The sequence below is a fragment of the Myotis davidii genome, unplaced genomic scaffold, assembly GCF_000327345.1.
Source record: "Myotis davidii unplaced genomic scaffold, ASM32734v1 scaffold404, whole genome shotgun sequence".
Lineage (NCBI taxonomy): Eukaryota > Metazoa > Chordata > Mammalia > Chiroptera > Vespertilionidae > Myotis > Myotis davidii.
Window position 1 is genome coordinate 553,352 of NW_006295824.1, and position 25,134 is coordinate 578,485.

A 25,134-nucleotide genomic window follows, 5' to 3' on the forward strand; every position below is an offset into this window, starting at 1 on the left:
AGGGCTCAGTCTTCTATTTCTAACAAGACAAAAGTTGACCATAAGATTTTTTCAGAAGTGAGTTAGAACATTCTTTCTTCTATCTGCTGTCCAATTGATACCTTATGTCTCCCGTTTTCAACTGTTTTCATCTCATGGCACACATAAACTACTAAAATTCTGCAGCACACCAAAAAATATATTTTTGAGGATCTGTTAAAAAAAAGAAAAAGGTATGATTTTCATTCATTCACACCGGACAACTATTGTTGTATTGGCTGTTGTCATTTTTTAAATTTTACAATCTAAGGGAAAAGAGGTCAGCACCCCTGACTGAATAGTCAGGTATTGCATGTTTTAAAAATTCTTGTGGCACACCAGTTGAAAATCGCTGCCTTATGTCATAAATCATGTTCATGAGATGGTACCCTACCATTTATATTTATCTTAATTCTGGTTTAAAACCTATTTCTAAAACTATGAATGAATTGAAATAATTTTATAGCTCAGAATATTAAAATTAAGTTATGTAATACCAAAAGAGCTGTTTTAGAAGGAAAATTATCAATGATTCATAATAACACTACATGTACCATGCCTAAAATGTTGACAGTACGACAGAACCTTTAGAGGTGTTAGTGGCTATTCTCTCCATAAACGGATCTTGAAGTAAGAAACTGTAGGCACTCTTCTTGGTAAATATTTTCCAAAGACTTTATTTTTGAAAAATGCTGGAATCAGCCCTAAAATCATGTTAATATCCACTTATGTCAAGCTAGCTACTAGGCCACGGCACATAGGACTTTGGAATAGAAAGTTAAATTTGAAGTACAAGATATGATAGTACCGAAATATAAAATTTAAATAAATGAAAATACCCCTCTGTCATTTAGCTGATGTGACATTTATCCATAGCACCACTGAGTCCTCTAGGTCACTTAGTTTGGTTACCAATTTGGTTACCAGTCCCTGTTCAACAGCCTTTAGTGCCAGGTTTTGAATCTCCTGTCCACTCCTGGAGTGCATCTGTGAGTAGTACAGAATTGAGCACGAATATTTGACCTTTAAACCAAGCAATATAAAACCAAGTTCTGAGACAGAGGGAGCATTGTTTGACCGCTGTATTAAAACAATCAAGATTAGTTAAATTGATAGCAATGTTTGCACAATTCCAGGAAAATACAAATTCCTGAATAATATTTATTTGGCCATTGCTTCATTTGCTACTTCATCCAATTTAAAAGGGAGTTCCAAGTTTTATATTTGGGTTAACCATGCTCTATGAAGAATTTAAACTTACTAGAGTATCTAAATCTTTGTTTATAAGTATCGATTTTATTACCAGTCTGAAAAATAAGAAAATATGTGTCCTAATTGCCTTGATTTTTTTCCCCGCCACATAGCTTCTTTTGTCCTCTGAAAAGAAAAATTTCAAATTTGATATCTTCTAGACTCTAGAGGATTTTTGTTAACATAATTTCTCCTCTGTAACATAAGTAATTATGAAATTTTTGCTTATTTCTATCAGATAATAAATAATGAAATACTATTTCCACATTTAGAAATATCTTTGGTTCCACATTTAGAAATATCTTTGGTTTCATAATTTTATAGATCTTCTGAAGATGATAAACTTTAACAAAATATATTCACATTTGGAAGAAAAATGCATGGGCCATCTAGAACAGTATTAATTTACAGTTCTCATTATTTGCAGATTTTGTATTAGTGAATTTGTGTACTCATTAAATATTTTTATCCCCAAATCAATTTTCTTGACACTTTCCCAGTCATTCTTAGACATTTGCAGAGCTGCAAAAATTTGCATCTGTGGAGGCACACATTTCCAGCTAAGTTTGAATAAGGCAACGAACACTCTGCCTGCTTTAGTTCTCATGTTGTAAACAAATCTTTTTTGTAGTTAATATAGTGCCACATTTTTCCCATTTGTGCCATTTGTTGATGACTTTGTGATTTAAAATAGCTCCCAAGTGTAACGCTGAAGAGCTGTCTAGTGTTCCTAAGTTTAAGAAGGCTGTGGTAGTGCTTTACAGAGAAAATACCCATTAGATAAGCTTCTTTCAGAATTGGTGTGTTCTGTGGTAGTGAATCAATAGGAAGACACAAAACAAAATTATGTATTGATCAACTGGTAAAAATGTGTCCAATGGCTCACAGGAACCTAACCCCGTATTTCTTCTAGGAGCAGTGGTTCAGTATTTGCTAATTCCATGTTTGCAGTGATTTTACAGAACTATAAGAATTGACTATTTTTTTATCTTAACATGAAATAGACTAATTATCCAATATAATAAAATCCTAATATGTAAATTGACCAAACAGAAACTGCACACTGACCCCAGGGGACAGATGCTCAATGCAGGAGCTACCCCCTGGAGCACCGCTCAGCCAGAAGCTGGGCTCACTGCTGGTGAGTGCAGTGGCGGTGGCAAGAGCCTCTCCCGCCTCTGCTGCAGGCAGGTGGTAAGGAGCGAAGGGATCCAGGGAGTGGGCCTAAGCTGGTAGTCAGACATTCCCTGAGGGGTCCCAGACTGCAAGAGGGGAGTAAGTATTATTTTCAAGAAAGAAATATCTCTGTTTTGAGTGAACAAATAATAAGAGGTGATTTCATCACAAAATCCATATTTACACCAAAAGTATTTATTTCAAATACAAAGACTTATTTTTGTGTTTAATTTTTATTTACTTTGAAACTCTTTGCCTAGTCAGTGATTCCACTATGCAACTTAATTTTTTGACCAAGTAATTGACACAAATGACAAATTTTAAGAGTTTGAAATCATGTAAGAACTCAGCATGAAACTATCATTTTTTCTCTCTCTCTTTTAGAGCCAAATGTTGAAGCTTACTAATGATAACATAAGGCCCTGTTTCATGCCATTTCTATTGACACCACCATAAGGCATGCTGAAGTTCAAAAATGTTTTGTGAAACATAAGGCAGGATTTTGTTTTTTAGGTTTTGGTGTTTTTTTAAAATGTAGTCATTGATATAAAAGAATTGCTTTTATGAAGGGAACAAATAACCATGTCTAAAATATCAGATAGAGGATGAAGAATTATGTAAATAAACCTTACCATGCTAAGCAAGTGTCAACATGAACAAATGAGATTATTTGGTGTACAGAACATGAGGACAATTAAGCATCATTAAATATATTTTACCAAAGTACTCATCATTTTTACTTAGTGAAAATATTATTTTGTCAAAACAAAGTAATAGATAACATCTTAGTGGCTATTAGCTGTGGAATGAAACTTTATATGCATTATCTCATCTAATACAACAGCCTTTTTAGGCTCTAAGTATTATTTTTTACATTATATATGAAGAAACTAAAGTTTAGAATAATCAAGTAAGTCCCCCAAGGTCCTGTAAGAACCAGTGGAGTGAGGATTTAAACTCTGTTGGACTTCAGAGTCCAAAACACCACTCCATCCATGACTTGCTTCACAATGTCTGCAATGGATATCATGTCCTTTTGAGAGTTTTATCACTTTTCTGAGAGTTCCATTCACATTCCACATCCCTGTCACACTAAGGAAGATTGGGAGTGGGGTGGAACACTATAAACACCCTTTCCTTTCTCTGTCGGATAAACTTATGATATTAATCTTCCTCAAGTGGTTTATTGTACTGTGTTCTTGCCCAGTATCAACAACTGCTTTAAAAGAAAAATGGAGTCCCAAAAGGGCAATTTGCAGTATTATTTAACAGTAGGAGAATAGAAAATGCCGTTTTCTTTGTCTGAATTATGTGTACATGAGCTTAAAACTTCCCCTCTCCCCATCAAGTTGTGTGTGTGTGTGTGTGTGTGTGTGTGTGTGTGTGTGTGTAACTTTTTATTTAAGAACCAGCTGCTGTCTTTACCTCTTTCTACCTGCCGGATGCTTTCTGAATCACATTCAGCGCCCAACTTTAGTGATCCCCATTAAAGTCCAGGGCCTAGGGAAATCACCCTGAGTCTGTGTTTCCTAGCAACATCCCTGAGAGGAACAACAGCTGCTTAACCATATGCCACTGGAAAGATGCTGTAGGGGAAATACACAGAAATTGATACTAAATGCCTTAAACCTTGAGACTTCAAATACCATAGTTACCATGTTTGATTTTTTTACCTTTAGTTGTGCTAAGGTAAAGAGACAAATAAGCTTAAGTATCTAAAATGACAGGCTACATGAGCTTTAGCAATCAATGTGATTTCTAGATATTTTCTTGCTAAGATTAATGCAGAAATAGCCATGATGAAAATAATACCTTTCTTTATAATCTCAAAATGTTAAATATGTATCAAAATTAAATTATCCATTGGGTGAACTTAAAATTCCTTACAGAGTTATGTTGATATTCTGTATTTTTCTGTGTTATTTTATTTTTGTATTGTCTTTTCCAGGATGTCATAATTAAAGTCATGTTACATATGACTTTTTGGATTGTTTTCTTTCACTTAGTTATATGCATTTAAGTTTCATGCATGTCGTTTTATGGCTCGATAGCTCATTTCTTTTTTGTAGTAAATATTCCATTGTTTGGATGTACCATAGTTTATCCATTCACCTATTGAAGGACATCTTGGTTCCTTACAAGTTTTGGTAATTATGACTAGAGCTGCTATAAACATATACGGTAAAAGCATGTTTAGTTTACTAAGAAACAACCATATTACCTTCAAAAGCAGTGGTTCTCAACCTTGGCTGCACATTAGAATCACCTGGGAATTTTTTAAAATCCTGATTTCTGGGCCTCATCCTCCGGAAATTCTGTTTCTTTGTTACTAATGTTGTGGCCCCACCCCATAACGAAGAAACAGAATTTCCGAAGGATGAGGCCCAGAAATCAGGATTTTAAAAAGATTCCCAGGTGATTCTAATGTGCAGCCCAGGTTGAGAACCACTGTTGTAAAGTGACTGTGCCATAATTCCCACATACTTGCCAGCATTTGGTGTTGTCAGTATTTTGGATTTCAATCATTCTAGTAGATGTGTAGTAGTAGTTATCTCTTTGTTGTTTTGATTTGTGATTGCCTAATAACGTGATGTTGAGCCTCTTTTCATATGCGTATTTGCTATCTGTATATCTTTTTTTTGGTAAGGTGGCTTGAGATCTTTTGCTCATTTTTAAGTGGGTTATTTGTTTATTTTATTGTTGACTTTTAAGAATTCTTCGTATATTTTGGATACCAGTCCTTTATCAACTAAGTGTTTTGCAAAGATTTTCTCCCAATCTGTGGGTTGTCTTTTTTATCTTAAGATTCTATAATAAAAATAAGTATGTAATCACTGTAGCTTAATCACGAATAGAGGAACTGCTACAATTCTTGTGCTTTGTGTTGTAGGGAGGAAAGATTATCTTTTGTGGCTTCTTTGCAAAAATAAATTTCCTCACATTTTAAAATCATTAATATGTTTCTTCTCTTTGTATCCCCATCTCTTAATAATTTAAGCTCCTGTAAGTGTAAGCAGTTCACTGTAAGAAGGAAGCGTGAAAAATTACGCTGGATTCTTTTTTTGTTTTCATCAATAAGTGATCTGTTATAATGGCTATTATCCAAATAATAGCCAGTAATTCCGTAAATGTACATGTGAGTCATGTGTTTATAGATACTGAAAAAAATATCTTTGACATCTTTTGAAATCCTACTTAATTTTCAAATTGTTCTTGATAATTTCCGTAAGTTCTGGCCACATGTGGATTTTGTTTCTTGGTTTTGTTTTTGCTTTTGTTATCTTTTGTTAGCCCTTATTGTAAACAGCTAATTAAAACAAACCCATATTTTAAGGTCTGGTTATGCTATGAAATTTAGTTTAATGATTTTATACAAAAATCAGTTTTCCCCCAAACTTTGAAATATGCACACATTCTAGTGATCAACTTGGGTTTATAAAACAAGAATATTTTGTTAGGAAAAGAGATCATGAAAATAACTACTTATATTAGTTAAGAGCTCTTTCTGATTTCATTTTTTGTAATGAATTTATTTGCCTAGGAAAAGTTACTTATTTTAAAGCTAAGATCAAATGTAAAGTCCGGGCCATTAATTTTCTGTATGTTTATATACGATGAAGTCCAATATTTGCAACAGATAAATGTGGAACTGCTCTGGTTGGAGGTCAGTGGGTGGAGTGGAGGAGACGAGCACACTCTTGTCTGCCTTTTCCAGTTATCTCTGAGGAATCCATATGCCTATATGGAAAAGAACTGGAAAATTAATCTACATTATTATTTTTACTTAAAGCAACAACAAAACCAAATAGTCATTATTGAGCTATTTATCATGGAGTTCTAGGTGTCTAATTTATAAGGTTTCTGAATTAGACTTCAGGGCCTATGTTACATTTTATTACAGTCTACAACATAAATGTAGACTGGCAAGAATTAAACTAAAAGCCTGTTTCACAGCTGTTATGCATCTGGGAGTTTGGTTAAAAGGGGCTAGCTTAGCTTAGCCTGAGTTGTGATAAAAAGCAGGGTCTAGAGGCCTTTTAACTCAAGTCCTGTGCTCTGATCAGAGCTCTATTTAATACTGGCCCATAAGTCCACATAATTATAATTTGTAAGAGTCTTTAGGACACCAGTAACTTTTAAATCTCACCATGTGAAAAATTATTATGTCACCTGTGGACTTTAAAAGTAGTTAGCAAACTGGGATAAAGGTGATAATCAAACCAAATATTTCTGAAACTTTCTCTGCACAAGTTTTCTACGTATGATGTACCAGCTATTCTTTGTAATATATTACTCCTTAATATGCTTTCATGAGGAATGTTAATTCTGATAAATGAATGCTTCATGTCAGAGTAGTTGTACCACTGGGAAACGCAGGTTCCCTTTTCAATTTAACCGTTTTACATTTTGGCTTTCTCCCAGGCTTGCAGATGGGTCAGGGTCTGTGGAGAGTGGCCAGAAACCAGCAGCTACAGCAGGAAGGCTATAGTGAACAAGGCTACCTCAGCAGAGAGCAGACCAGGAGGATGGCTGCCAGCAGCATTTCTAACAGCAGTCATCGTAAACAAGTCCAAGGAGGTATTGATATATATCATCTCTTGAAGGCAAGGAAATCTAAAGAACAGGAAGGATTCATTAATTTGGAAATGTTGCCTCCTGAGCTAAGCTTTACCATCTTGTCCTACCTGAATGCAACTGACCTCTGCTTAGCTTCATGTGTTTGGCAGGACCTCGCTAATGATGAACTTCTGTGGCAAGGGTAAGTTCAACTCAGATATCTCTAAATATAATCACCTTAATTGTTCTTTTTATGCTAGTTATATTTGTATTATGAAATGTTTCTTTCAACCAGAGTTGTTCTTTATTAAAACCTGAAAAATCAAGGTACAGTTATCATCACAGTCAAATTTGATATTAGGAAAAGAAGGGCAGTATAAAATAAAATAATGAGTTATAGTTATAAGAGAGGTTATCAATCAAGATGCATCAGTTTATTTTAAGTCAGAAATTGTCAGTTCATTCTAAAAATACAAGTTGTTAAGTGAGAATTTATAATCCAAAATTTAGTGCTCACAACCCTGGTATAGTTTGTGCTTCCCTTATAACGAATAAGTATACTTAAAAATCAATAAATATTCTTCAAATCTTATTGTTTCCATTGGTTACAAATGGAGTATGGCTGTGGTTTTTTCTCATATATATTTTTTTTGTCAGAGGTGCTTATTAGCATAAATTTTAACTGTGAATATTTCACCTACTTTTAATTTTTTTCTAACCACTATGTAATCAATAAGTAGGCAAATATTAGAAAGCAAAGAGATCATCTACTTGCTGAACTGAATGTAGATTATAGAAATTTTAACAGCTATAATACCAGTTTAAATTTAAGCTGTAAATCTGAGAATGTTTGGTGGAATAGAGTCTGCTCTATGGAATCTACATTAATTCTTAAAAAGTACATATACTAGAGTTGTGAAAATATTCTCAGACATAGGAGAATCATTGGCTTTTCTAGCATGCTTTACCAAGATTTGTTTCATTCTTTTTAAAAGGGACTTCATAATGATATAAAACATATCTAAAAACAAGTCTTTATGAGACTTGAATTTCTAAATGAAAATCCAATTGAGAGAATTAATAAATTATCTAAATAGCCAATCTTCAGTCAAAATGTATTACCGACAATGACATTCCTCACTCAGGCTTCCAGATGCATCAGAATTACAGTATTAATTAAATAGCTCAACCTCTTAACCTCTAAATAGATATAAATCATCAGTATCATCTTTTCGTTCTCTCATTGTCTTGTCATAGTGGAGGTACTATGGAAGTGAGTAAAAATTATATTAATTAGTAATGTTTAAAATAAATTATGTTTCTTAATTTTTAATGATTTAGTATAAGAGGAAATGAAAATACTTTAAAACTTGCTCATTTTATTTATAATCTCTTTTCTACATTTTAGTAGTCCCAGCAAACTTATGTCCTTATCTTTGAAAAAAGGTTTATAACTAAGCTCATCTGAATGAACTCAACCAGAAAGTAGTTTTCATTTGTGATTTAAATCTAGATTGATCATTTTTGAAAGAAATGCTTCCTTTTTGTTTACCACATAATTATGCCTATTTTTATGATGCTTGAATTTTTTTTCTTAGTGATAAATTGCTTCTGTTTTAAATTAAAGGCTGGCTTAGTTTTTATTTTAACTTTGGATGTGCTGAATACTTACTAATGTTGGGAGGTTCTGTAGTTTAGTAATAAAAGTCAAAATCTATGGGAATAGATTAAGGAGGCTACTAAAACATTGATAATTTCCTAAATAAGTTACTAAACTTATTTAAACTGTTTCAAAAATCATTTATTTTATAAAAATAATGCAAGGATATAAATTAACTATTAAGAAGATATTTTCATATTAAATTAGGTATTTTACCCACTAACTTCACAGTTTTTGGTGTTGTAGGCTAAGACAGTGGCTTTTTCTTGTTTTTCTATACATTGTGTATGTGTGTGAAAAGAAGGAAGTTTGAGCCCAAAATCAATAATGAATATTAGGAAGTAAAGCTACTTTAATGTTTATCTCTACAAGTAGATTTTTTTTGTTGTTGATGATGATTTTAAATTGAATTTATTGGGGCAACATTGGTTAATAAAATTATATAGGTTACAGTTATATAATCCTATAGTGCATCATCTGTATGTCGTGTACAAGTAAGTGTTTTTGAACACACAAAAATCAGATCATTTTGAGATAGAGTTATTAAAAAATATATCAAAATGTAATTTCAATATTCTCCATGTCTCTGGAATAATGTGTTTACATTTTATGATCTGTGGTATATAGTCAGAATTTCTGGCAATGTAATAAGATAAAAGTTTAGCTTTCAAATAATAACCAGTGTTAATGGCTCTGTACAGAATTGGAAACAACTATCCCAATCGGCAGAAATAGTGTATTTTGAAATATGAGCTGTTAGCATTTTGGGTTTTAATGAATTTTTAATCAATCATATATCACTGTGATAATAAAGAGCCAGTGTTTTAAAGCAGTATCTTAAAAATAGTGATGCTTAATATCACAGCTTTTGATGTATGTATTGAAATTACAAACAATTCCAGTGTATAGCTTGCCTATGAATATATATATAGTTAAAAAAAAGTTGTCCTTCTGCCCAGCAATCTTCCCCCCACCCCATTCAGTTTTATGTCCCAATACAGCACATATTTTACTTAATCCTGTTTAGCTCTCGGTTAAGATTGCAAGCTCTGGAATAAGACTCTGTGGGTTCAAATCTTGCCTCTACACAAATTTGCTGTGCAACCTTGAACAACTTTTTTATTGTGTCTGTTTCTTACCTGTAGCACCAACATCATAGGAATGCTGTAAAGATTAATAAGCAAGTTAATACTGTTACAATGCTTCAATTACTGCTTGGTATTTAGTAAGCACTTGAATGTTAGCTATCATTATTACGTATAATAATAAAAATGTAATATGCTAATTAGACCGGACAGCCAGACGATCTTCCGGACGAAGCTGGGGCTTCAAGGGCCGAGGCAAGACACCGGCGGCTGCAAGGGCCGAGCCCCTTGCATGAATTTTGTGCATCAGGCCTCTAGTTTATATTTAGCTTCAAATAGTGCTTACAAATATTATTGATCTTTGTAACCCACACTTACTATGTCCTGCCAGAATTGCTAAATGGAAGAAATTTGTCTATTATACTCTAGTACGAATTTTAAAAGCATAAAACTAAACATTTTAAACTTTAGAGCTATAAAATCTATTTTTATATCATTTCATGTTACTATTTTATCATGTTTATACACATTTAACTTGGGACGTTAAATATGGTAATGTTTTCTTTTTTATTTTATCTTTTATAGGTTGTGTAAATCCACTTGGGGTCACTGTTCCATATACAATAAGAACCCACCTATAGGATTTTCTTTTAGAAAATTATATATGCAGCTGGATGAAGGCAGCCTCACCTTTAATGCCAATCCAGACGAGGTAAGTGAAGAACTTGAGTATTTGTAACAGTTGAACTTTATTACTTTCTTGCTGCAATTTTCCAATAAACTTGCAAGTAAAATCACAAGTCACTGCACGTGCCTTTTCAATCACTGCAAAGCCCAGTATTTGAGTTATTGCTGTTTTTACCTTACCATGTCACGTTCTAATCTCTCTGCCTGCTCACTGAATATGGCAACTTCCATGACACATGCAGTCCTTTACTGGACCTGATTGAGATATTGGAGCGCATAAAATATGTTCATGGAAGTTTATTTGCAGAATTTTCTCCTTGATTTGTTTATATTTAATAACAATGCTACTACTTTTATCAAAAATGATCACAAAATACATTGTTCTAGTTTCCAACACATCAGAATGTTTTCTTTAAATAATGCCTTTAACAATCTAATTTCATTTGACATAGAAACTGCTTTTAGATTCTGTTATAAAATTGAATAATTTTGTATTCATAATTTTATTTTTAAAAGACAATAAACAAACACAAACAGGAAAAAGGGAGAGTGGGAGAAGCAAGAGTAACTGCTTAATAATTAATTGATTTTTTCTTAACATAATACATAGGAATGATCAAAAGACAATTCTTTCACTGACTTTTTTCCCTCCTGTTCTTATTTTAATATTTCCTGGAAAGGTTCAAATTTTTAGATAGATATTTAAATATATATTAGATTTATCTTAGAAATCTAATATCAATTATAGAGCACTCAGAACTACTAGTTCTAGGTGTATTATTTTTTTGTGGAAAAACTTACCTGGCAGTTGTTTTAATTTACCTAATTTTTAAAACCCAACTTTTTGTTTTATTTGTTGTGAAAGTATTAAAAGGCTATTTAAATCATGCAAATATTTTTTAAATATCTTAACTTTTGCTCAATTATAATTAGAGAAATGCTTCTCCCATGCAAAATATTTGAATATTAAACAGAAATCCGAATTTTATAAATATGCATATAATACAAATGACACCATGTTTTTAAATTTAAATTGATTTTTGCTTGCTACATATGATTTCTTTCTTTGTTAATTTTTTCGTACATGAATGAAAAATAAAACATAACACCACTACAAAGGTTTGCCGATACATACACATTGTAAGTTGTCTTAGCCCCAAAAATATAACAAAGCCTGGCACAAATATTTAAATTACCATATTTATTCTCTCTCTTCACCACTGTGTGAAGAGTTTTTATTTTTAATGAATGGCAAACTGATACTTTGTATGAAAGTAGGATGATTTATAAGTTAAAGTTCAAATTACATATTTGAAGCCAGTACTGGTTTTTATAAATTAATCATTTTAGAAGGCAAATGAGTAAACGATTATAAATTTAGGTTTTGTAACTTGTCACTTTATTGCAATTATTTTCTGGTGCCATTATCATAAAATACACTTATTTTACTTGTTTTTTTTATCAAATTCAAATTCTATCTAAGTATATAGCAACAGATAGCATGTCACCTTTTTTATCTTGCACTATGAATACCTGCTCTGTACAAGAGATTTAACTAACCACATTATGTTTTTGAAGATTGGCATGGTTTCAGGACTTCATTATTTTTGTTTATTAGAATTAGGCATTACTTGATGCTAACTAAAACAGTTCATATGATGAACTTTATAGTAAGATATATTTCACATCAGTCTCTTGAGTTAATTGAATGATGATTACTGGAGAAGAACTGAAGCAGAATAATACAGTGTTTTACTCTAGATACTTAAGAATCAGGAAAGGAGGCTATTACAAGCCCCAGTCTTATTATGCCCAGTTTCTCAAGGCGTTCTGGCTCCTGTCATGACTTATGCTGATGTTGAGTAAAACTGTCATCTTCAATTAATATTATTTGCAAATGTTACATTCTAAGGAAAATGTAACTTGGTAAGTACTGAGTTGTAGATTTACAAAAGTCAGAAAAGGTGGATGTAGCTATTGATATTGATTGTGGTAAGTAGTTATTTATTGCTAAAGGAGTACCAATTTTTTAAACAAATTATAAAGCCATTCTTTTTATGCAAAGATGAAAATATAGATAGGCCCTTATATACTAGAATGTGATGGATATTTTTAAATATCTAACTTGGAAAAGCTAGATGTTAAAATATAATCCTATCTTTGCAATACATATGTTAGATTATAGAGTTCTTGTTATACCGCCCCTGGAGTATTTGGAAGTGGGAGGGGGCAGAGAAAAGAGGCAAAATTAAAGTTCTATTTTTTTTAATCTGACAAAAATTTTTAATTTTAAGTCAAATGCTAAGAGAGGGATTGAAGTTATTAATTAAAGTAAGATTCTTAGATCTGCAGAGTTACTTATCCATCCTACCTCCCATTATTATTGAGAGTTGGCTGTATTTTCTTTTTCTTTACTCCCTGGCCTGATTTAAAGATATCCTGGAGCATTCCGGAAGTATTGAACTCCCTGTTCCGAAAGGGGCACATAGTGCTGCCAAGAGGCAAAGCGCTGAACCATTCATAGGGATCTGTGGTTCCAGAATTCTGATCCTGTGCTTTTATGAACATCAGTAACTTAGCAGGTGTTGCCTAATAGCAAAATAGAATTCTGCCTTTACCTGAATGTACTTAGGATATAAATAGGCAAAAAAGGATATTGAAATGCACTTATAGGTGCAGAGAAATGTGGGGAAGTATTTTAATCACTATATTCCATTTTTTCTTTCATTGATCAATATATATAATAATCAATGTCAATTTGCTTGTTTTTCCTAGTCAGGCCTTCAGAATTTAAGTCACGTAACTGAAAGGGATATCCAAACAGATGTTTTCATGTAGAATTTCTCTGTATGAGTCGTACGTTAGTCATACTTAGAAGACTTTTGACACGTTTTTTTGAGAACTAAAAATTAGCACTTTTTGGAGGGTGATTTTCTTTTTCCCCTCCTCACTGGAGCACTGTCATCAGATGTGTTATTTTGGCTTAGTTTAAGCCTAAGAAGCAAATTCGTTTTGATGATATGTTTAAATGTAAGTGGTGTTTATTGTAAGTACTTGAGATAAGATGTATATAATTGTTCAGTATTGTAAAAAAAAAAATAGTCTACCTTTCCATAATTTCTAGTTCTCTACTTAAGATTTGATAGCAAGCATCATTAAAATATTATCAAAATAAGAATACTTACAGCCACAGGGAACAAGATTCTCCAAAGGACATCGTTCATGTCACGGATATGGGTAACCAAACTCCACAGCAACTGGGGTGGGGGAGAAGATCTGCACAGTCTGTGGTACGATTTATCTAGCACGCTATTGTTGTATGCATGCCATTGTGATCTCAGCTGTATGTAAAGTCTTGATCTTGTGCATGAGCTTGTGTACTGTGTGGCAGGTGACCACATTCTAGTAAAGGAATGTGCTAAAAACCATCTGTTTACATTAGGCTGTCTTTCCCCTGCATGTATGAGTTCCGTGTGTTGATTTTATCCCACTAACAGTATTATAATAAAGTAATTTTACTCATCATCTAGTCAGCTATATTCCTTGTGCTCCATTTAATATTGAACATTTTCTTGACCTAGTTATTTTTAAATTTAGTCTGAAAAATTGATAGTGAACATGTTTCTTTAAACTCTATTATAGGTTTATTTTTGTCTAAGTATGTTCTTTATAAGTTTTTAAACAAAGTAATCATCATTATGGTCAGCTATGAGAAGTCTTTATTTTTAACTATATCAGCACTTTTTTTTTCTGTGTTCATTCAAAAAGACCCACATGCATACAGTTTTATGCATTTTGTTAAATTGATCTGGAGTAGAACCTGTTATGAGAAATATTTTAAATTTGACTTGTGCATGTGTTTTACATGGAAATGCATAAGATAGTTATTTTTAAGATAACATATTCTTTTTGTTGTTGGACCAGCTAAAATATAATTAGGAAATTTGTAGGAGTTCTCCATTAAAGGAAGGAAAACAAGCGTTTATACTCAATTCTTATGAATAATATCTCAGAAATTAAATCTTACTGATTTTTTTCATTACCGTTACTTCATAGAATAGCAACAGTGATGAAAAAGAACTTTTATTTTTATTGCTAGAGATAGAAAATCTTGATTTGGTGTCAGAATTTACAGATAAGCATGTATTCTTTGGCAGTTAGATGAAGGTATACTTTGCATGTTTGATAGCATAAAGAAAGAAAGGTAAACTAAACTTCCTAAATTCTTAGCTTATGTTATAAATGGGAATATATTTAGGAATAATTTATCCTCAGTGCTCTTCACTTTGCTGCTCTACTCAGCCTATGTCACATTTTATGATCTGCTACCTGCAGTACCCATTTCTCCCTGTATGTGCCAGCTAGGGTGTTTGGGGCTTGAAGGACCGGAGAACCTAACTAATAATGGCTTAAGCCATATACATATATTTACTTCAAATGACACCCAAAGATGGGTATCCCATTCTTGATAACAGGATGGCTACCGCTGCTCAAAATATCTCATTCTCATATGAAAATACCCTCAACACAAAGAAGGCAGTCAAAGAACTCAAATTCCTTCTGCTTATTGGGGGAGGGGGGTCTTTTTCAGGAGCCTCCAGTGTACTTGTGCTCATTTCTTATGAACAGAACTGAATCAAATGTACACCCCTAGAACAACAGAGAACAGAATAGAGAGGATTACATGACTGACTAAACTTGACATGATTTAGTAACTGTGACTGAGATGCTAGAAGCAATGAAAAGAGCGGAATGGCCTTTGGGCAGGCATCCAGGCATCTGCAGCACTATTTTTTACTAGTGAGCCACTTGGAAAATTTGTAATTCTGCTTCCCTTATTTCTGGACTCTGCTGGTTTAGAGGCCTTAATACCCAAAGGGGGAAATATTGTAACAGAGGTACAATTCCAATTGGTTGCTGAAACTACCTTCTGGCCATATTAGGCCCTTCTGCCACTGAGCAAACAAGCCAAAACAAAACCAAACAAACAAAAAGGCTGTGAGGGTAGGTGATGATGCTGTGGTTGAGGTGATTAGGCCTAATTATCAGAAGGAATAGTTACTGGCACACTGGGGGTGGGGGGACAAAAGGCGGAAGTCAGGAGATGTTTTAGAGTTCCTTCTAATACCACTATATCCTGTGGTAAAAGTAATTTCTAAAAAAAAAAAAAATCACAGTATCCTCATAGGCAGCAGTGAAATCCCATCACTTAGACTCTCACTATAAACCAGCCCCAGCCTCAAAAGTCAAATATAGATTATTCCAAGCTAATCATGTTAATTCTAGTCCCCTTAGCTTCCATGACATCCATTTAATCCAGTGGTTCTCAACCTTCCTAATGCTACGACCCTTTAATACAGTCCCTTATGCTGTGGTGACCCCCAACCATAAAATTATTTTCGTTGCTACTTCATAACTGTAATTTTGCTACTGGATGTATTTAGGCTACCCCTGTGAAAGTGTCATTCGACCCCCAAAGGGATCACGACCCACAGGTTGAGAACTGCTGATTTAATCCATTCTGACCTGTGAGATTGAAGAAGATGGTGTGGAGAAAGATTTTTTTAGGTTTTAAAAAGAGACAAAGAGAAGTGTGTGTGTGTGTGTGTGTACGTACACATATGTACATTGCACACTCTGGACATTGGTGTATGAGGATATAATGATAGGAGCACTAGCAGCAGCCATGACGGTGTTAACAACATACTGAGAATGGCACATTAGAAAGAAAGAATGGGGTCCATGATGCTATGTGTGAGCCTAACAACCCTGGAATCTATATGTTTGCAACTTTTTGTTATGCAAGGCAATAAGTTCCTTTACTTTTTTTGAATTGATATTCCTGTTGTTTGTAGTCAAACACATCCGAGTACTGCCTAATCATCGTCCTCATCACTATTACTGCTATTACCTAAACTTACAGGAGTCTGATATGTAATCCCAAACACATTTTTATAAAAATAAGCATTGCTCTTTCTCATTAGTAAATTAATTTTATCCCCAGATTTGCTGATGAGAATTTAACCAGAGCAAAAGGAGCTAGTTGACAATGAAAGAAGTCCCTCACCAAATATAGCTTCTGCTCTCTAAGAATTGTTTACCCAGAAGAGCCAAAATGCTCGTTTATTGGCAGTGTCCCTTCCTTTGGATCAGCCTGAGAGTCAAAGTGAAAAACTGACTCTCGGCACTAAATATTATTCTCTATCTAGATAAGTTAATACTTTCAGTCTGGTTGGTTACAACTAGTCAAGTCATACTGAACTGCAGGCCATTCACTCTTTCAAGGGCAACATGGTGTGTGTTGGGTATATATATGTGTATATACAGCTACTTCCTTTTAATCTAACTTATATGTGTTGATTTTATGGTTAAGAAGGCAACTTTATCCTGTGTCTATTTAGGATAAAGATTTATTTTATTTATTTAACTTTATTCTACACTCTGACCTGAGCAAAATATATCATGGCCACCCTCTCTTGCCCTCTCTTGTCTCTAAGAGTTATTCTAGCATGTGATTTAGGATCAGTCCACTGAAAGATGTTTGTAGATTCATCTTTTTAGAAGCTTCAATGAGAATCAGATTTCCCAGGCTGTTTTATAGCCGTATTCTAATTGAAAAAGAGATTTAAGCCTATAGTTCTCTGTAGTTTATTCTTCAGTTGAACCACTTGATGAATTTTTCTTTTGTTTTCTTCAGTATGCTTTGGGAGATACTAACTTGTTATTTCATTTAGTGTGGACTGTGTAGGGTAAAAGTAAACTGACATTAGGAGACAATGTATTAATCCAGGACTTTGAACTAAAGGAGAGAATCAAATTAGAATATTTTAATTAGAATATTTTAACACCACAAGACCTATATTACAAATTTTAAAGTGTGAAATGCTAAAATGAGCAGTATTTTTTACTTTGTTTGAATTTTGTTACCAATTTAGATAAATGTACGTAAACATTTGCAATATTGTATTAATATTTTAAGTACATTTCAAATAAAAATTTATTTTTTTTTATTTCCTTTCATACCCTATCTGACCACCTTGAGACCTCTGAAATGTTCTTTATTATCTCATGTGACCACTGTTTTAATGAAACGACATCAAAATATCTCATTCTCATTGACATCATTTTCTAGATTTACTTTCTCAGCTTTAGTGTCTAAGGTAGTTGTCTCTCCTATGACTTTTTCTGAATCTAGCAATTACTGCTACCAGTATCACAGTAGATGTCACTCCAAAATTAAGTGTTTTAACAAAACTCTAAAAGAAAATTATTTTCTCAATTCTTGGATGTCACCAATTATACAGCATCCATCAATTTAATTGTAGCTTTTGAAATATGGGGGTTTGAAGGAAACACTACATTAAATGCAACTTTTTAGTTAACTAATTGTAGTATACACCTATACATAAGATTATATGATTTTCCTATATGTTATTATAATGTTTAGAGATTCCTTCCAAATAATCAAAGTCTTAGATCCTCGTGAACCAATTTTGGCCATTAGCAGTTAACTGTATCGTCAGAATGACATGGTTTTTATTATTTGGACTGGTGACTCAGAACTTTGAGAGTTTATAATTTGAGGCATTTCATAGCATACTGGAGTTTTGGTATAATTTATAGGTCTTTGTTGTTGTTATTGTTTTTCTTTTTTTCTCCCTTAGTTGAAATAGATAATCCTTAAATTTACAGCTTTTCTTAAAAGTCAGCTGGAATCTTTTACATATATACTCATGTTCAGTCAACAGATTTTAAGTATCTCTCCATTTACTAGTTATATGACTTTCACCTGGGGCAAATTATTTAAACTCTTTGTGCTTCAGTTTCACCATCTGTAAAATGGGGAAATAATAGTTCCTATATCATTGTGGTGTTCTGAAGATTAAATGAAATAATGTATGTTTAGTGCTACTAAGAGCTTAGTACTTCTGAGTGCTCACCAGAATGTAGCTTTAAATTTATACTACAGGTACAACTACAACTTTACTACCAAGAGGCAGGCACAGTTCTTGGCTCTGGGGCTTTTCCTCTTTTGGAACTTTTTTATCTGATAGATAAATATTGACACCTGATGATGGTCCTTCATGAAATATGCGTTGGTCACACCAACATCTAGTTTTTGACAGTGATACTCTTTGCCTTTCTTTTCAGTTCCTGATATCTGATAAGCAGTTTTTTGCAAATATTACATAGCAATTTTTTGTTTCAGGGGTGCTACTTAGTTTAGTCTCTTTGAGGACATTGTAAGCATTACAATTAGGGGTCCAAAATTATGTTCAAAGTAAACATGTTTCTTGGGTGGCAGATACTTTAATTACATGAATAAGTACATACATGTGCTGGCAGCAAACTACCACTTAAATCCCAACTTGCTTCCATTCTTTTCTACTATTAAGATTTGTTGGTTTTTTTTAATGTTGTTTTGAAATTGTTTAAGAGCTGTTAAAATATTTCTATGAATGTACAACTTAGAATGTGGGTAACCTGATAAAATTGTAGAGTTAGTCATTTAAATCAATACACATGCACATTGCAAATGCAATTTTAAAATTAGCTAACATTGGTGTTCAATTATGTCATTTTCTCACTAGTTTGAATTGTTATTAATCATGCCTTCACCTAATAAAGTTTTATCTTGAGTTTTATAAAAATGTTTTCTTTTTCTAACTTCCAGATATTAGAGGTAAAAGGACATTTTCAGGAAGCTTATCTCAACTACAAACAACTTTGTCAATAATAATTACAATAATGATTGCTATATTTAATTATTAGTAGTAATTTATCAATTAGGAAGTAATTTCATATTTATCATCTTATTGCTCTATCCTGTCATGGGTTTGACTCTTTTGGGGACTATTAGAACTCACAGATGTGGCTTTTTTTCTGTTTGAGGCTATTAGGACTAATTAATATGGACTTTATGTTATCTAAAACCTTAGATACTGAGGTTCATGTTATTATGTCTAATGTCATTGCTTTCTCTCCTGTGAAGAAGAATTAGAAAGATCGATCCACCTCTCTTCCATTTTCCCTGGACTCCCTTAGAGGGGATTTCCCATTTTTCTTTTAATTTTCTTTGAACTATTCCTCCTTAATATGAGATTTCCTATTAACTTCTTCTGGCAACAAATAATTTAGGGTGTATGTGTGACTGTTCTCGGCAATTCCTGAGCATTGTGCATTTTAATGTACTGAAAAGTCATTCATAAATTGTTCTTGGAAGATGAAATCCTTGTCAATTCAGACAAGTACATAAATAAACTGGTTTCATTCAAATTTTGTACTGAAAACTGAACAGTATGACCTTCATTATCCTCCAGATAAAATGTGATGTTCTGACCAATTTCAGGAATTGGCTATAGGATATTAGCACTCTCTCCTCTCTACGTTGTCACTTCTCTATTAAGATTGGGGGAGTATGGACAGTGTTCTCTCTCTTCCTAGGGAAGAGACAAAACTTAATCTGTGCTCAGATTTCAAACTAACATCAAAATTATCTTTACGTTTATTTTCCAATTTCCGGTGTCTCCTTTCCTTTGAGTTATAAGTCACACGGAGCCTTGCAGAGAGTAGCCTAATTATGGGTACCTCAGTAAGAGGAAAACATTTCTCTTATAAAGCAATCTTTCTACATAAGGCAACTTTAAAAACTTAGGCATAGTTTTTACTCTTATCTTTGAATCTAGTGACTGGATTGAGAATAGCAATCATTATATGTATGAGTAGGTTGGATTACCATGATTAAAAGCATTGTGTGACATTTCTGAAGTATGTGCTAAGGTCAGTTTTACACATATGAAATGGCATGGAAACTTACAGAAGGGAGAAAACAAGGCAAAAGTTATTGGGTAGAATGAACTAGAATGACAGGACAAAAAACAGATGCCTAGTCTTAAACCTTCCCATATTGTAATCTTCTGCATTTATTTTACTTCAACTCTAAAGCAGGATGTTGATATTTATTTGCAGAATAACATACATATCCCTAGGTGAATTTTACCTATGCAAATTCTATATGGGTTTTTCCCCCTTAATGATAGGACATGTTATATGACTAAATAGGGAAAATAAGAACTGCTGGACAGAATAAAATTAATAGATTTAACATTTTTCTTAGTAATTCTGAAAGCACTCTGAAAAAGAAGAAATGGTATTAGAAGTCATCTTAATCATTGATGTTATTTTTAACCAAGACAATTGGAATACTATTTGCTATATAGAGGGCTGTCCTCTGATGTGCTAATTATTTTTTAGAAGTAATTGGAAAATAAAATTTTCATAACATATATTGTATCTCCTAATTTTTATATCATTGCTTTTGATGTGAAAATACTGCATTTCAATTTTTTTATTTTACCGTGGTTAAAATGTATACTTGAATATTAATATATTAGTGTCATATTGAAAGAAAATTAGAAATCTAGATTGAACTGTTTTGTTTTATAAATATTTATTGTTAAAATTTTTGGATTCTTTTTTTAGTAGCCTTCAATATTTTTAAAAGAAAATTAAATACACTGTCCAGTTTGCTTTTCCTATTGTGTAATGCTCTAGGAACAGGTTTATTGCCTAAAAAGTAGTAGCCAAGTTACTGGATTTTCACATTGTATACAATGGCAGATTTGAACAAAACTAGCTAAATCTAATTGTATATCCTAAGCTGTCTTTTAGGAAAATAAATTAAGGGTAATCCCTGGTATGCCACAGTGTTGTTTTATTAATGGTTTCCTTTATTGACCAACTGTTACACAGTGTTTCTGCAAAGTGCTTGTGCGACAGCCAGTATTTTGAATTCCAACAGTACGTTTTATAAATTAAGACTTTTATTTTTAAGAGTAGTATTAAGTTTACAACAAAAACCAGTACTTTCCTATTTGGCTTTGCATGCCTAGTTTTTTAGAATTCGCTTTGTACCCAAATATGTATATTTTTAGTTCTGAACATATGTATGGTAGATTTTGCTTGTGAAGCACAACTGTGGATATAGTAATTTGATTTTTTTTTAATTGGCTTTTTTTAAAGGTGAGAGAAAATAAGGAGTACTTATGTAATAGAAGAAAAAAGTAGCTATATCTTAAAACATGAATTAAAACAATTATTATGTGGGATGCCATTCTCACAGTTAAGAAGTAAATTAAGAGATGCATTATATAGGTGACTAGCTCCAACACATCTTTTCTTCATTCTAAATTACTTCTTAATATTGGTTTTAGTGACTTGTTTATGTTTTCTTGAATTATTTTGTTTTTGCCACCTAACAAATGACTTCAAAACAGCTCACCATCCTAATTTTATTGTGTAAGTCTTGGTGCTACATTTGCATAAAAAATTTTAGTGGAATACTATACTATATGGAGACTGCTTTACAAAATTTCTTGGTGGTTTTTTTTTCTTGAATTACTGAAAACATCTGTTCTATTAAAGAAAAGCTTAACCTGAGATGGGATGAATTAATTTTACCTGAGTTCTTTTTTTTTTATGTTTTTATTTCAGAGAGGAAGGGAGAGAGAGAGAGAGATAGAAACATCAATGATGAGAATCATTGATTGGCTGCCTCCTGCACACCCCCAACTGGAGAAGGAGCCACAACCCAGGCTTGTGCCCTGACTGGGAATCTAACCATGACTCTGACTCCCTGGTTAATAGCCTGATGTTCAGCCACTGAGCCACACCCGCCAGGCCTTCAAGGACTTTTTATACCCTCCACCATTGTTGATAGAAATCTTTACCATTTTGCTTCAGGATCCCAATCAACTCTCTTTTCCAACTCCTTTCAGATCATTTGTCCTCCCTAAGAAGAAAACAACATGCACTCTGCTTTCTACTTTTATCACTTTCTTGGTACCCTTGTCTCTGGACCAACAGTGCTGTCCTGTCTGTCAGGCTTAGAAAGCACAGTGAACTCATCTGTCTTTTCAATTCTTTCCCTTGTTCCCCTTTTCTCTACCTTGCTGCTCCCATTATCTCATCTTTTCCTGCACTTCAGTCTTTTCCTCTCTCCATTGATGTTCCTTCTTTTGTTTCTTGGGAAAAACTTCATTGTACCTTTTTCCCTTTCATTTTGCCATGTTTTTCCTCCCTGATACTAGTGCATTTTTCAAGTGAATGGTCTTGCCTTGTGTTCCTTCCTTAGCTTCTACGTGGACTTGAGAGTCCCCATTACTTTTTGGAAAGAGACCTTGAAAGTCACTACTTTCTTTTCTCTCAATCACCAAATCCTTGCCCTCGTTCCCATTTTTGTCTCCTTGGGCTATCTAAAAGACAAAGGAAACTAGCCATGTTCTATGCTAGGCACTTTCATATCCACACAATAGCCTTTTAATTTTTATTGATTAGGAAACCGAGGCTCCTGGGTAAATTGTTTATGTTAACATAATCATTAAGTGGAAGAGCCAAAATTTGGTCCCTCTTCTGAATACTATGCTCCTTTAATTATACTATGTCATTGCATTGTAAACTTTTCATTTCCAAGACCTTACCCTCCGGGGCATTACTCTATCCCTGCTCTCTTCATTACCTGTTCTCTTACTGAGTCTTCTTATTGAAGATCCTTAGTCTGTACCTTCAACCCTCATTTTTTTCCTTTATGTCTTATTAAATTGCCAACTGCCTACTATACTTTTCTAGTTGTATCTGTTAACATTTATAAGACCATACACATCACTGTTTCCATCAACTCAATGCCCTCTAAAACCTGTGGGATTTTTGCTATCACTTATTTTTTTTCTGTCAGTCATTTCTCTCTGCATCTAAGCCAGAACCATCAGTTATCTTTGTCTTTTACTTATCCTCTGGATTGGTAGCATATGAGTTTCTTTTTCATGTTTTTTAAAAGATTTCCTTTGCATTTCTATTGCTTTTGCACATGTGCAAGCCTGGACAAGTTAGGTTAGATATTAAAGTCTAAAAACATGTAATCCATAAAAACGGAAATGACCAACAGTGTACATACTTGATGTAGATACCAATGTTAATTTTATAACTAAGAAGCATCAAATGATATTAAAATGGTATTTATCATGTAATTAGAGATTTATGTACTATTTAATGAATCATATTAGTGTTTTTATATTTTATGTAATTTTTTAAAAAATAGATTAGAAATAGTTTTATATGTCTTAAATAATGATTTATAAGTAGGTGTGAATAAATAACCTATTAAATAATCTTTAATTGACACTTCATCTTTGAATCACTTGGATTAAAATTAAGCACTTCTGATATGTTATTCTTTTAAATGCAGGAATTTTATTTAAAAAACGGACCATTTTTGCTGGGTGGAGCAATTAAATATACAGTCAACTCTCGATTATTCAAAGTAATGGAGGAAAGGATGGAACAAGCATTACTGTTTCTCTAGTCCTGCCCCCTCAGACAATTTCTGAAAGCCTCATTCCAAACAAATTATTCGGCTTTCCATCTTGATCATGTGACATTCTCTAGCCTTGTATCCAGGATGCAGTCTAAAATACAGCTTGCAATCGAGTTGACAAGAAAGTTTCATAAAAATGGACACATATGTAATACCCTTTGTAATAAAAAATTTAAAAAAATCAAAAAAAAAAAAAGAAAGTTTCATGATATCACATTCTGTTCTTTATATACATTTTTTAAATCAGTGCTTTAGGATTGTTTTTATACTATTAAAATACTCATTAAGGTGTTTCTGATGCCTCATACAATTAGTTTTATATAAAAACTTTATCTTTGAATTATAATTTATAGATAATTATAACCTTTCAAAGCATTACCTCATGGTACCAAGTTGTTATAAAAATTTTAATGTAAAAATTGTATGAGAGTGTTTTAAGAGTCTTTTATAAAAATCTTACAGCTTTTGATTTCTTAATGTGTCTAATATTTCTGAGTAGTTTGTGTTTATAAAGGAAAGAAATGCTGAAGGAATTTATGTGTGAAAACAATATGTTGGGTGTATATACTACGTCATTTTCTCTGCCAATTAACAATACATAATGTGCTATTATCCAGACATAAGCATTCGTGGTAATGCAAGTATTTGAATAACTGTGAGTTGAAATAAACACACCTGCCTTTTATTTCAATAATTGCACATTCAAATCCACATAAAGCAGTTATTTGAATGTGATTTCCATATACATAAGAGAACATTGATTGGTTTTAGCGTTTGATTTTATGTTGATGTTTTGTCATTGTTTTAAACCTAAAGTAGGTACAAAATTATGGGTAATGCTTCTCTGGAAAACTTTGCATGCAGAGAAAAGGAAATTCAAAGATAAATCCTATGAAAACATAAATTGTTTTGCTTTATGTTTTGCATCAGTGTGTATTGGAGCTAAATTCTTGAAGAATATAGCAATGCTTAAAGCCAAAGTGAACAACCCATAAACTGCCTGGGAATTGTGCCCACTTTGCTTTAAGTTAAATAATTTAATTATTTTTCTTTTCAGAATCAAGTTGTTAGTCTTTCATTTGGAGAATCTTCTCAAGAACCTATTTCCTTGAAAAGTGTATTAGAACATGTATCTGAGTTTCAAGAAATCATGTGTTTTTTTTATTAGGCAGCGAAAGTGTTTGTGATGAGGCTTATTTTGAAGTCTATATAGTAGTTTTTCCCTCCCCCCTTCAACACCCTCCTCTAATTTAGGCTGCATTTCTGTATAGTTAGTTTTAACTGACATGAGCCAGAAAATTTAATTAGGATTTTTTTAGGACTCTTAA

General features: G+C 32.9%; 1 protein-coding gene across 2 annotated transcripts in view; it reads left to right on the forward strand.

Moving 5' to 3' along the window:
- Nucleotides 1-25,134, forward strand: part of FBXO8 (F-box protein 8) — a 40,003-nt gene that overhangs the window by 8,010 nt on the left and 6,859 nt on the right. For both annotated transcript variants that reach the window (XM_006770731.2, XM_015568458.1), the window contains exons 2-3: nt 6,868-7,204; nt 10,333-10,459. In XM_006770731.2, coding sequence (XP_006770794.1) covers nt 6,876-7,204; nt 10,333-10,459 — 456 coding nt within the window. In that variant the 5' untranslated portion in view covers nt 6,868-6,875. The remainder of the gene's footprint in view (nt 1-6,867; nt 7,205-10,332; nt 10,460-25,134) is intronic.